General features: G+C 47.0%; 1 protein-coding gene across 1 annotated transcript in view; it reads right to left on the bottom strand.

Annotated features, from left to right (window-relative positions):
- Nucleotides 1–13,208, bottom strand: part of LOC133361588 (uncharacterized) — a 55,961-nt gene that overhangs the window by 2,411 nt on the left and 40,342 nt on the right. Inside the window, exons 11-13 of the mRNA XM_061580512.1 lie at nt 8,653–8,756; nt 8,260–8,367; nt 1,639–1,808 (exon numbers count right to left, since the gene is read on the bottom strand). Coding sequence (XP_061436496.1) covers nt 1,639–1,808; nt 8,260–8,367; nt 8,653–8,756 — 382 coding nt within the window. The remainder of the gene's footprint in view (nt 1–1,638; nt 1,809–8,259; nt 8,368–8,652; nt 8,757–13,208) is intronic.

Raw genomic sequence — 13,208 nt, 5'->3', positions numbered from 1 at the left:
AAGTTCCAGGGAGACAAACATCCCTATGGTTTTGATTAAACCACCATGTTAGAATCAAAATACTTTACAATTAAAACAAACGTTACAATCTCACACACTGCCATTGTGAACAATGTGGTGGTGTGGGCAGAACCGTGCCAGGCCACCATCTGATCACTACTGATTCCTCACTTCACCAATTAGATTGAGGATCAATCAACTCAGCGGAGGCCCACAATACGTTTAGTTGTCATGTTTGCTGTTGGCAATAAAACTCTAATCGGGATTTTCATAATGCAATCACCGCTACCTATACAGACACACAATTACATATACATTTCAAATGGATCAATAACAGATAATATAAACAGAACAGTCATTCCACTAATTGGTGGTGACATGGTCAAAATGCTTGTGCGAGGCTAGGTGCAAATTGAGGGCATGTAATTGTGGAACACTAGTCATCAGGTCATTGGACAGAACGAGGTGGTTTCAGTTGCTCCACTAACTGATGTGTACATCGCTCCTCCACCCTCATTGTTAGGGCAGGGTAAACACATTCCTACGGAGGGAGCTGGTAGGAACTTTGGGTTGCTCGGTCAATGGCCAGGGTCAACGGCGACGTGGTGTATTCCGCAAATATGGCCGACTGTGAGGGCGGGCATAAGTCGGCGTGAGTAGGTTAAACGTTGAGTTTTATAAGGGCACCACGGGGTGCCCTTATAAAAGACTTGAAAAGGTTGAACATATATAGCTGAAGCAGTCTCCAGTGTGATCAAGAGCTTTGACGAATTGCTTCATTAACGCAAGTTTTATGTGCAGTGGGGGAAATACAATTTTATTCCTATCAACCAGAGGCTCATTCTTAATGTTCTTGTCACCAGGCGTCAAACTGATTCTTGGTGGCCAGATCTTTTTAACCCAGTGTTCTAATGTAGTCCTACTGTCCCAGTAGCACAGGAAACAAGGGTATTTGGTGTGACCTCCTTGCTGACCCAGCAGAAAATTAACCATTTTCAAATCAACAGAAATTAGCCATCCATGAACATGGTATTCCAATCTATCCAGAACAATCTTGATGTTGGCATACTCTTCATTCATTTTTACAGTGTCCTATTGGGATTGAACCATATATATTTCCGTTGTGAAGTAACACACATTTCAAACTCCTTTTACTACTGTCAATAAAAGGAGACACTAGTGCCAGGTCTGAGTAGTCCTTTCTCTTGTAGCCTGGAAGCCAACAATTCAGCAGACTGCTTTGGCAAATACAAATCTCTTATAAGATCATTCAATTCAGGCTGACTAAACAGAGACATTTTATCACAATCTGTATCAGATGGTGTATATTCGATCTGAGCATCATCATCATCTGTAAAAGCAGGTAAACTGAGGGATTCAACATCAATCTCTGGTAGCTCAGTAAATACAGGCACAGGTATTTCCTCACAGTGCTAAACTGGTAGTCTGGCAGATGGGATATCTGGGTATTGTAAGTGTTTTGTTTTTCTTATTGAAACCTTTTACATTGACAAGGCAGAAGTAGCAGTTATCCAAATGGTTTGTAGGTTCTCTCCAAACCATTGGCACACCAAACTTCAGCTTAACATTCTTTCCTTTAGACCATGATCGCAAAGTTTCAACACAGGTTTTACACACTTTGTGAGGAGCCCAATTTTTGTCTTGGTCTCCAAGTCGTACTTTAAAGTAGGTAAGATAAACCTTCTTGACAAAGGCATTGATGTTGCGCCTTTGATCCTGCAAAGTGAAGCTGCCACAGATGTAGCAGAAGATATCTGGGTCATTACTGCATTTCCTTCTTTCGGATGTTGTAGTCATTGTTAGATCACGCCCTGCAGAATAAAAATATTAAATAAATGTGGATATCCACATAAAATTATATTATAAACACACTATCCTAAAAATACAGCACCATATTTTAACACTAAAGCAGTCACTGACTCGCAACAACTTGCAATCACAAGTGACAGAGTTAATTTCGGGTAAAATCAATGAAAATGGGGTATGCCGATAGCATAAAAATGAGATGTGATAGAGCAAATCTGAGATCAGATTTAGAATCAGCACCCTGAAATTAGTCTAATACTGCTGCAAAAGTCCAGGCCAGAATTTTTTTTGTTGCTCGACTAATTTGAAGTGAGTCTATCGCAGCGACGTGAGATCTGGTCATCAGTACAGTAGCTTCGAATGGAAGCTCCTGCAATAGCTGCAGAACTGCTGGATTACTCAGGGAGAGTTGAGGTGGAGTGTTGGATGACGTGAAATACCAAGACGGATGCTTTTTTGTGTGGCACATATGCAAGACCCCACCTCTTAATAGCACACTCCAGTGAGTGGCCATTACCAGGTCATGAGCATACATAACATGGTGAACCAGTAGGCAACAATCTTTTGACTACAACCAGCCATCCATGAGCTTCTCAATGTAACTGCACCTAATGCAAATTCTTCTCATAGTGCCATTGAACGCATCTCAGACAACATAAGCAAATAATGTAATGTAGGGGCTCGAGAGCATACCTGTCACACCCTAAGTTGAACAGGAAATTGTCCAGACTCCAGTCATGAAGCAGTACCCAGTCCTGCCAACCATCATGACAATCATTAATTAAAGTGAGTACAGGGGAATGGCCCCTGAAAACATAAACAGCCCAAAGCCCCGGCCTTGTGATGGTCCTGTATGCGTTGATTAAGTCTAGAAAACAGGAATCTAGTGTCTACTGAAAATTCGTATATATGTGCTCTCGCACATGGACAGAGAGTATGACATTTGTGTAGGACTGCTCTGGCCTGAAACCACAATGTGGCTCTGCAATCTTCTTCTCAGCAGGTATGGCAAGCCAATTCCTACTATAATGAGCCAAGAATGTCTGTTTGTGTGTAACGTGCGTGAAGTCATTAATATTCATGAGCGGGTGGATATTTGCACTCACGCAGAAAGTCGAGCGGAAATAACATTTTTTTCGCAAATTCGCTTTAAGTTTGATATTTCTTTATATGAAAGTAAATCAAATAAATAATTATACGCATCAACAGTGGATTTGGTGTTTTTATTTCTTCACCACTTGAGACAAACGGTAAGTCTAATTTACACTTCTACATTATGGTAGAATAGACATTTCTCGGTGATTTTCCAGATATTGTATCGAATTCCAATTTATTTAAACCCCAGCGACCGAAAGCAGAAGAGAATAAAGTATCAGAGCAGTGAATTTGTATAAATTCAAGGTCAGTTATATACAGTGCTACAGTGACATGAAGTGCGGTATTTTATGACGTAGTTTTGTGCAAGAATCACTGCCATTAATATTGTGCTACAGTGAACTGCAGTGAAGTGTTTTATGACTTTGTTTTGTGCCACATTCACTGCCATTAATAGTGCTACACTGAAATGCAGTGAAGTGTTTGATGACATACTTTTGTGCAAGATTCACTGCCATTAAATTTACACAAGATACAATTATGCTAAAAAAAATTCGTTAATATTACAGCTTCCGTCTTAGGATGGGCAAACAACAAGCTAGTTATGCATAATACTTATCTAACAAGCAGTGGTCTTGAAAGGTATTCTTCTAATCCCAGAGATCCCATTATTTGATCCACGCAGTGGTAATAATCTTCTGTTTTGCAGCCTTTGAAAACTGCTACCCTCCTAGAAGAGTTTATTTTTTTAAAGTCATTTATGCCCGGCGCTATAATTGCTCACAGGCTCTGGATGGCTCCTCCATCCAGATATCTGAGACTACACAGCCTCATCCTGCCCCATGATGCTGCCTGGGCTGAGGGGTTTTCCCAACTAGAATACCTCACAATTACTCTCTAAATCTACAAATGTTTCTTTGGGCCAGAAAATCTGACCACCATTCATTTCCTTAATGATGCTAATAGTTTCGGGCCTGCAAGTTACGTTTTTGATTAAATTAAGTGGTAATTTGTGATTGCGAGCTGCTGAAGCAGCTTCCATCTCTTCAACAACCCACAATCACCCCTCATCTTTGCAGTACCGCACGGCTCTTGGCTGCTGTAAGCCTCCTCATTCTGACATGGATTGTTTGACAACGTGAAACACCTCAGCTTGCCAATAAACCTCGTCCATCATTTCCATCTTGAACCTAATTACCAAAACAATGAAAGGAATTTCAAAGTAAGCATGTGCCATCGGCCCCAAGGGGACAGATGTCTGTGATGTCTTGGTTTCGAGAAATGAGGCAATGTTGCTCACCACATAGAATTGCATAAGGTCATAGGGGAGGAGATGCTGCCAAACCTGTGTTGGGAGTTGGACTAATAACGCCTGGATCTCTGTGCAATGCAGGAGGTCTAATGGCCTGAATCTGGCTCCAGTCACCTCGAAGTTTGGACAAAATAGATGTGTACATGACACATTTTAAACATGTGTGGAACATTTCGATTTAAAGCTTTCGTGACTGCAGGGATTCATCTTCTTGGTTCTTTCGGTAAAGTCACGTAGAAGGGAAGTAATAAAATAATAAAAATAAAACATAATAAAACAATTCTCACGACGTTTCGGCCACAACGCAAGCAGCCGTCCTCAGGTGAAAACCAGGTCCGTCGAGGCGACAGAGTCTGAATGAAACAGCACACGGGCTTGGAGCATATATATAAGCTGGGCGCATTGACAAAGGAATTTGCATATCAACAGGAATTTAGCATATTTATGGGAAATGCAGGAATGTAATTAGTACTGCATATGCATGTGCATTATGCAGGATTAACAGCATCAAAGGGAGCTGTAGTTACTGCTGCTGCAGTAGTTGCTGCTGCTGCTGCAGTTTCTGCTGCTGCTGCAGTTGCTGCTGCTGCAGTTGCTGCTGCTGCTGCACTTGCTGCTGCTGCACTTGCTTCTGCTGCTGCACTTGCTGCTGCTGCTGCAGTTGCTGCCTTATCCATTTTAATATAACACTATGTATTATTCTACCCACCCTAATGTGTATCATACTGCTATATGTTTACTGTACAATTACGACACCATACATTACTCTGCACACTGCACCATGCCAGTGAGTGGAACGCGGTCTGAAAGTCACCGTTAACGTGAACACAATCAGTTAAGATCCGAAATGGTTTATTACGTCCTTCCAATGATTGCTAAGCCAGAATCCATCTTCTCGGTTGAAATTGTCTCTGTGTTTGTATATGTGGATCGCCTCATGAACGAATCTCTCATGATAGCCAGATGGCTTGCAGAGAACCTCTGTCTTGGAGAAGTCAATGTCATGTGAGCCCACTGAATTGTAACAGTGATCTGCCACGGCTGAGGTGTTTGTCCTACCGTGTTTCAGGTCTGCCTTATGTTCACGGATGCGGTCCGAGACATGTCGTTTGGTTTCTCCAATGTAACTGCTACCACAGAGGCAACTTAGTTTGTAGACGCCAGGGTACTGTATGTCTGGAACCACATCTTTTACAGACGGGACCAGATCACGGATTTTATGTACTGTGTTGAATCGGACCTGGATCTTGTGTTTAATCAGGATTTTGGAGATCTTTTTTGTGACCCCAGCAATGTAGGGTAAGGTGATGGTCTTGAAAGGCTCCTCAACAGGATCCTTCTTGATGGTTGGAGTGATGGCTTTGCGGATTGTGTAGTCGGAGTAACCATTAGCCTTAAGAGCTTGGCGTACGTGTTTGAGTTCACTGGAAATGTGTTCATGGTCGGAGATGCATTGGGCTCTATGATATAGAGTCTTGATGAGGGAATTCTTCTGGGATGGATGGTGGTGGGAATCCGGTTTTAGATAAGCATCCGTGTGGGTGGCTTTCCTGTAGACAGAGTGGCTCATTGAACCATCAGGTCTCCTTTTGATTAGGACATCCAAAAAGGGTAGCTTGCCATCATTTTCGACTTCCATGGTGAATCTGATGGCTGGGTGTATGGAATTGATTGAATTTCTCGACCACATCAATTCCATACACCCAGCCATCAGATTCACCATGGAAGTCGAAAATGATGGCAAGCTACCCTTTTTGGATGTCCTAATGAAAAGGAGACCTGATGGTTCAATGAGCCACTCTGTCTACAGGAAAGCCACCCACACGGATGCTTATCTAAAACCGGATTCCCACCACCATCCATCCCAGAAGAATTCCCTCATCAAGACTCTATATCATAGAGCCCAATGCATCTCCGACCAGGAACACATTTCCAGTGAACTCAAACACGTACGCCAAGCTCTTAAGGCTAATGGTTACTCCGACTACACAATCCGCAAAGCCATCACTCCAACCATCAAGAAGGATCCTGTTGAGGAGCCTTTCAAGACCATCACCTTACCCTACATTGCTGGGGTCACAAAAAAGATCTCCAAAATCCTGATTAAACACAAGATCCAGGTCCGATTCAACACAGTACATAAAATCCGTGATCTGGTCCCGTCTGTAAAAGATGTGGTTCCAGACATACAGTACCCTGGCGTCTACAAACTAAGTTGCCTCTGTGGTAGCAGTTACATTGGAGAAACCAAACGACATGTCTCGGACCGCATCCGTGAACATAAGGCAGACCTGAAACACGGTAGGACAAACACCTCAGCCGTGGCAGATCACTGTTACAATTCAGTGGGCTCACATGACATTGACTTCTCCAAGACAGAGGTTCTCTGCAAGCCATCTGGCTATCATGAGAGATTCGTTCATGAGGCGATCCACATATACAAACACAGAGACAATTTCAACCGAGAAGATGGATTCTGGCTTAGCAATCATTGGAAGGACGTAATAAACCATTTCGGATCTTAACTGATTGTGTTCACGTTAACGGTGACTTTCAGACCGCGTTCCACTCACTGGCATGGTGCAGTGTGCAGAGTAATGTATGGTGTCGTAATTGTACAGTAAACATATAGCAGTATGATACACATTAGGGTGGGTAGAATAATACATAGTGTTATATTAAAATGGATAAGGCAGCAACTGCAGCAGCAGCAGCAAGTGCAGCAGCAGCAGCAAGTGCAGCAGCAGCAGCAAGTGCAGCAGCAGCAGCAACTGCAGCAGCAGCAGCAACTGCAGCAGCAGCAGAAACTGCAGCAGCAGCAGCAACTACTGCAGCAGCAGTAACTACAGCTCCCTTTGATGCTGTTAATCCTGCATAATGCACATGCATATGCAGTACTAATTACATTCCTGCATTTCCCATAAATATGCTAAATTCCTGTTGATATGCAAATTCCTTTGTCAATGCGCCCAGCTTATATATATGCTCCAAGCCCGTGTGCTGTTTCATTCAGACTCTGTCGCCTCGACGGACCTGGTTTTCACCTGAGGACGGCTGCTTGCGTTGTGGCCGAAACGTCGTGAGAATTGTTTTATTATGTTTTATTTTTATTATTTTATTACTTCCCTTCTACGTGACTTTACCGAAAGAACCAAGAAGATGTGTGGAACAGTGATGAATATTGTGCTTGGGTTCGATTCTTGACTGGGGTTACTTGCTGTATGAGGTTTGTAATTTCTCCCCTTCTTCTGCATTGGTGTTCCACTGGGGTTTTCCGTTTTTCTCCTGGTAGTCAAACATAATCTTTAACTGCTAAATAAGAAATTAAATTGGAAAACCCTCAAAACACAGAATACAAACTATTATTATTTTACCAGGTGAGGCCCACTGAGCTGTATAGCCTTTTTTTCAGAATAGACCTGGACTCAAATGAGAGCTCACCTCAGTGGCTTATGATATGGAAATGTATTGCAGCCAAATTCTCTAAATGCATGTTTCTAAATGTGGAGAAAAATCAATGCCACTACGTGGAGAGAATTTTTTTTTAACTCCAATTATAAATGCGTCAGGGTTGGAATTGAACCCACGACATTCTGCATACCATGTGAGGTAGTTAACATCTCGCCACCACAACACAATATATCACACAAACAAATTACAATGAACACACTCACTCCCTTGCTCTGTACACACTCTACACGCGTTACTCACTCTCAAACACTCGCCCCAAGCGCACCTCTCGCTGCTGTCCTCAACTCCTCTCTCCGGTCTGCTCTTGGTGACGTCACCCGCCTGACAGAGGGGGAGGCGCCGACTCTGAAGGTGACGTCAACGCGCGACACTCCCGCTCCCCACACTAGGCCTCGGCAAGGTAAGGTAAATTACTTTTTTTACCGGGTAAAAGGGGTAAACGGAAAATGTTTCGACATGCCAAGGGGTAAAGTAAAGGGTAGGGTAAAGGTAGCTCAGAAGAATTACCCGGTACGATAAATGTAGCGCGAATAATTACCCGGTAACTACAGTACCTTGTTAACCGCTAAAAGCTCTGTGGCGCAGTCCGTGGCCTCCATTTTAAATTGCGATAATTGATGTCGGACCAGACGGAGACGGTCCACGTTCTTGAGGCAGAGATACTAGAGGACGAGGTCGAGGATGCCAGCAATGGCATTTTTGGGGTTGCTGCGAACAGCAATCGAAAGAGGCAGCGGCATGCGTTCCCGTGGGAGCACACACATGATTGGATGGAGGGTGATCCCCATGTACAGCAAGGGAAGCGGCAGTGCGTGCACTGTCACAAGTGGTTTTCCACCCACACGAACGCGTCGGGATGGAAAGCCCACCTCAAGAAGCACAACGTGCTCACCCCAGGCAGCGAGGTCAGGGACGTCGGCGTCGGCTGCCTGAAGGTTCCGTCTTACTGGGCCGGAGCGCCGTAGGATCTTATTGCCTATCGTTTGTCCGAGTACGATGTCAATGACAAACTTGATCAGGTTGTTGATGAGATCGCCATCGACCAAGACGACTGGGACAAGGAGGTTATAGAGGACAGTGTCGTCGACAGCCTCAACGCCCGATTCGAGAGTATTCTATATGTATAAAGCGCTCTAGCTAGCATGGATCGTTATAAACCTTTTTCATGTGTTGTATCCCTGTAATTTCCCTGTAATCGGGTAATTTGTATGGGACAAGGGTAAAAGGTAGGGTAAAGGTAGACTCGTTGCTTTTTACCTTACCTGCTAAAAGGTAAAAGGTAGGGTAGAGCGATGACACACACACACGCAGATGGCACACACACGCAGAGTATGCTCACGCGCAGAGTACCCTCACGGAGTACAGACTCACACACGAAGAGTGCACTCACACACATAGAGTACGCTCACGGAGTACACTCACACAAATTAGTACACTCACTCGGAGTATTTTTCTCCGGGTCCTTCGATTTTGCCCTCCACATTTAGAAACATGCATTTAGATTATCGGGCTGCTATAATCTTCCACGTTTCGATTTAAAGCTTTCGTGACTGCAGGGATTCATCTTCGTGGTTCTTTCGGTAAAGTCACGTCGAAGGGAAGTAATAAAATAATAAAAATAAAACATAATAAAACTTGCGTTGTGGCCGAAACGTCGTGAGAATTGTTTTATTTTTATTATTTTATTACTTCCCTTCTACGTGACTTTACCGAAAGAACCAAGAAGATGAATCTTCCACGTGATAAGTCATTTCGTTGAGCTATCATCTATGGCCAGGTGGCTTCTGAAAAAGATCTAATAGCTCAGTGAGCCTTGGTTGGTAATATTAAAAAAAAGTTGTTCATCGGTCTAAAGGGTGCATCAGCAAAACCAACTCGGCAGAACGCTCCTGAATTAGAGTGCTGAGACTCATTGTGGTCATGTACTCGAGTGAGCACCATGGTGGCTGGGAGATGTTAACTGCCTCTCCTGGAATACAGGAGGTGGTGGGTTCGATCCCGACTCCTGCTGTATATTTGCAGTTTGCGTGTCTCTCTCCCCGTGGTCGCGTGGATCTTACCCCAGATCCTCCAGTTTTTCCCTCCACATTAAGAGTCAACATCGCCACGCGTTTAGAGTATTTGACCGATATACATTTCCACACGTTGATAAGCCACTTTGTTTTGGGCAGGTCGCTTCTGAAAAAGAGCGGTGTAGCTCAAGTGGGCATGGCCTGGTAAAATAAAAACTGTAGAAATATTTAAAAGAAACAAAATTTCAAAGTCGTGAGCCAGGTGAAGACAAATTAAACTTAAGCAGAGAATTAAAGCAAATGCAATCAGGCGAGGGCAGGAGGCAAGCCCCCACATCGCTAGGCCCCGCGCTGTAATGTTCCAACCTGGACACCGATTCAATACTCGCTGCTACTCAATTGATATCCCTACGAGACGGAGCGAGGCTCTACCTGGGTAAACAACAACAACCACCATGACACCAACAACCACCATGTGAACTTCTCACCTCGGTTCTCAGTGAGCGCGCGCAGAGCAGGAGCTTCCTCGTATATCGTGACGTCACGCGGCAGCAGAAGGTGACAAGACGTCATTTACGGGGTTCACACAATCCCCTCCCCCAAAGAGCGGCAGTGTAATTGATAAATTATGTTAATAAGCCGGGCCCATGTGGGCTCATTGGGCTTGGCTGCTGAACCCGTCGCAATGAAATAGCGACGGCATTCATGAATACACTATGTTAATGAACCGCCAGTCAAAAACCTTGGTCGCGAGGGGGGGTTGAATATCTTAATGAGTGGTGACGTCACTGTGTGTGTGTACACTGTGTATGTACAAACTGTGTGTGTACACTGTGTTGGCACAGTCGGGGGTACAGGTGGTGCATCGGCCAGTCAACTGAGTGAGTCGACCCATGGCACCTGGGTCTACCCCGTGCACATAGCCTGGCACAAGCGCCATGGTGCCGTGACCGCCACTTAGTGGCGAATGGCGGTTGTTATACGCTGTGCAGGGTACATTGTTTACGCTCGTTGTGTATGTGTATAAGAGCCGGTCTCCAGACCGGCTCTTATAAGAACGTCAGTCTGGCCTCTCGGGGCCACGCCACCGGCTTGCCCTGGTCGGCCCTGACAAGGACAGCGAGCCAGGGGAGCTCCGGGGCCTATTCTAGCTGGTCTTCAGTCTTCGCTGGTTTAAGCTAATACTCGACCTCGAGCCCTCCGGCTCACCACCTTTTATAGTACTCGGCCCCCGGGAGGGGCCCGTGGGGGATGCAGGTGCGAACGTCGGTGTGAGCACCTCCTCTGTGTACGGCCATAACCACGCCCCTTGTGTTTGTTAGCCATCCGTGCCCATACACAATTACACCTCTACATCACCCCCCCCCCCCTGTATAGCTCGCAGCCGTCCCCGGCTGCAAAAAAAATCAGAATAAAGGTGCATCCCTCCCCAAAACCGTGTGTGCCTCGCGTAATTTTAACAAGAACAATGACAACCATAACAACAACAACAGGAAACAGGAAGAAAAAAAATAACCCAACGCACCCCCCCGAATAAATACCCCATTCCGCAAAACCAACATATATACACACGCTCCGGACGCCTCCCCCCACCGTCCGCAAGGGCCCCCCAACGGCCGACCTCACAAAAGTCTGCGTGTTTTGGCGCGCGTTCTCGCGGCGGGCCCGTCACAAGGGCCCGTCCTGGCACGCTCAGTGGCGGTTGTTGACGGTCCGGGTGCGAGAGAGTCTGGCTTCGCTGCCGAGTGACCCCCGACCCCCCGGGAGGGGTTGGCGGTCGTGGACCCGTCACTCCTGTTGCACCTGGAGATGGAACAGTTGATGTCAGGTTAGGCGAAAGCAGCGACGTCGGGGAGTCGGCGGACCCCTCACACGTTTGGCCATGCGTGTGTGTGTGCGAACCACGGGGCGGCGCAATGAACGGTTTCAACCTCGAGGGGTGCACGTACCACCGACGCCTCCTCCATTTGACGCGAACACATTGCGGCCGCAAGACCTGTACGACCTCCACGGGCCCCCGCCACGGCCGTACCAACTTTGACGAGGTCGCCAGTGGCACCTGGGGACAGTGCAACCATGCCGTCCCCCGGTTTCCATTTGAACACATGTACCCGCCCCAGCCTAAGCCTCTCGTTCGCCTTCTGGCTGAGTTCAGAATTTTGCACGGCCGCTTCCCGCGCCTCAGATAATTTGCCGATGTTAAATTTAACGTGTTCGGACAATGTAGACTTCGCCTGAGGCGCCGACAGCTTCAGCTGGGTCGTCACAGGGGGGTTAGCCTCGCGGCCATACATTAAAAAGAAAGGGGAAAATCCGGTGGCCGCATGCGGGGCCATCCTGTAGGCTTGTAACACACCGGCAATGCGAAGGTCCCAATCTGTCTGGGATTACGATACCTGCTGGGACAGCATGGACGTGATAGTCCGATGCAGACGTTCCACCATCCCGTCAGTTTGTGGGTGATACGGGGAGGTCCGAATTTTCTCCGTACCCAAGAGGTCGCACACCTCGCGGAGGAGTTTCCCCAAAAAATTCTTACCCTGGTCAGTCAGCAGCCATTCCGGAGCACCCTTGTCGAGGACATAGCCCTGGACAAAGGCCTCCGCGATGGCTGCTGCCGACTGGTTGGCCAGGGGCCAGGCCATGGGCCATCTCGTGAAGTATTCGACCCCTGTCAATAAATACCTATTTCCCCTGGGTGTAGCGGGAAATGGCCCGAGAATATCCAGAGCAACGAGCTCGTTAAGCCGGGAAACCTTTATGGACTGCAGCGGAGGGTTGGACCCCCTCACTGGTGGCTTCCGCTGCGCGCATTGCGTGCACGACCCCAGGAAATCCCCCACGTCCTTTGCCATGCCCGGCCAGAAGAAATCGAGCTGGAGCATGGCAAAGGTCTTGTGAACCCCTAAGTGCAGGAGCCGCTCATGCGCAGCCCATACCACCTTACCCCTCAATGCTGCAGGCACCACGAGCCGTTGGCGGCTGGATTTTCCATCCCAGTGCATTAAAAGCCCCTGGAACAACCCCCATGAGTCAACGTTCGCCACCCCCTGACCAACCCCCCCGGTGCGACGGCGCAGAGCGAAGAGGAAGGTGTCCTCCATTTGGAGGCATCCCCACTCCGCAACCGACAACCCCAGCAACGAATCCCTCCCTTCTTGCTCGATAGGACCCGAAGCCGAAGGCGCATCGGCGGCGGCCACGAGGACCGAATCGGTGGTCACGTTCGGGGGCCTACAACGCCCCGAACCCAAGAGGCAAGCGCACTCCGAAGTGGGTGGCAACTGCGACAGGGCATCAGCGTTCGTGTGGCGGACGCCCTTACGATATGTGGTGACAAAGTCGTAGTCTTGGAGAATCTCCAACCATCGAGACAACTGCCCCGATGGTTGTTGAACCCGCAGGGCGTACTGCAGAGCCGCATGATCTGTACGGACGGTGAAACGTCGACCGTACAGATACGGGCGGTACTGCTGAACGAAATAAACAAT

This window comes from Lethenteron reissneri, unplaced genomic scaffold (assembly GCF_015708825.2).
Source record: "Lethenteron reissneri isolate LAM-NWPU_2019-01 unplaced genomic scaffold, ASM1570882v1 scaffold_115, whole genome shotgun sequence".
Classification (NCBI taxonomy): Eukaryota; Metazoa; Chordata; class Hyperoartia; order Petromyzontiformes; family Petromyzontidae; genus Lethenteron; species Lethenteron reissneri.
This window is presented reverse-complemented; position numbering and strand designations above follow the sequence as displayed.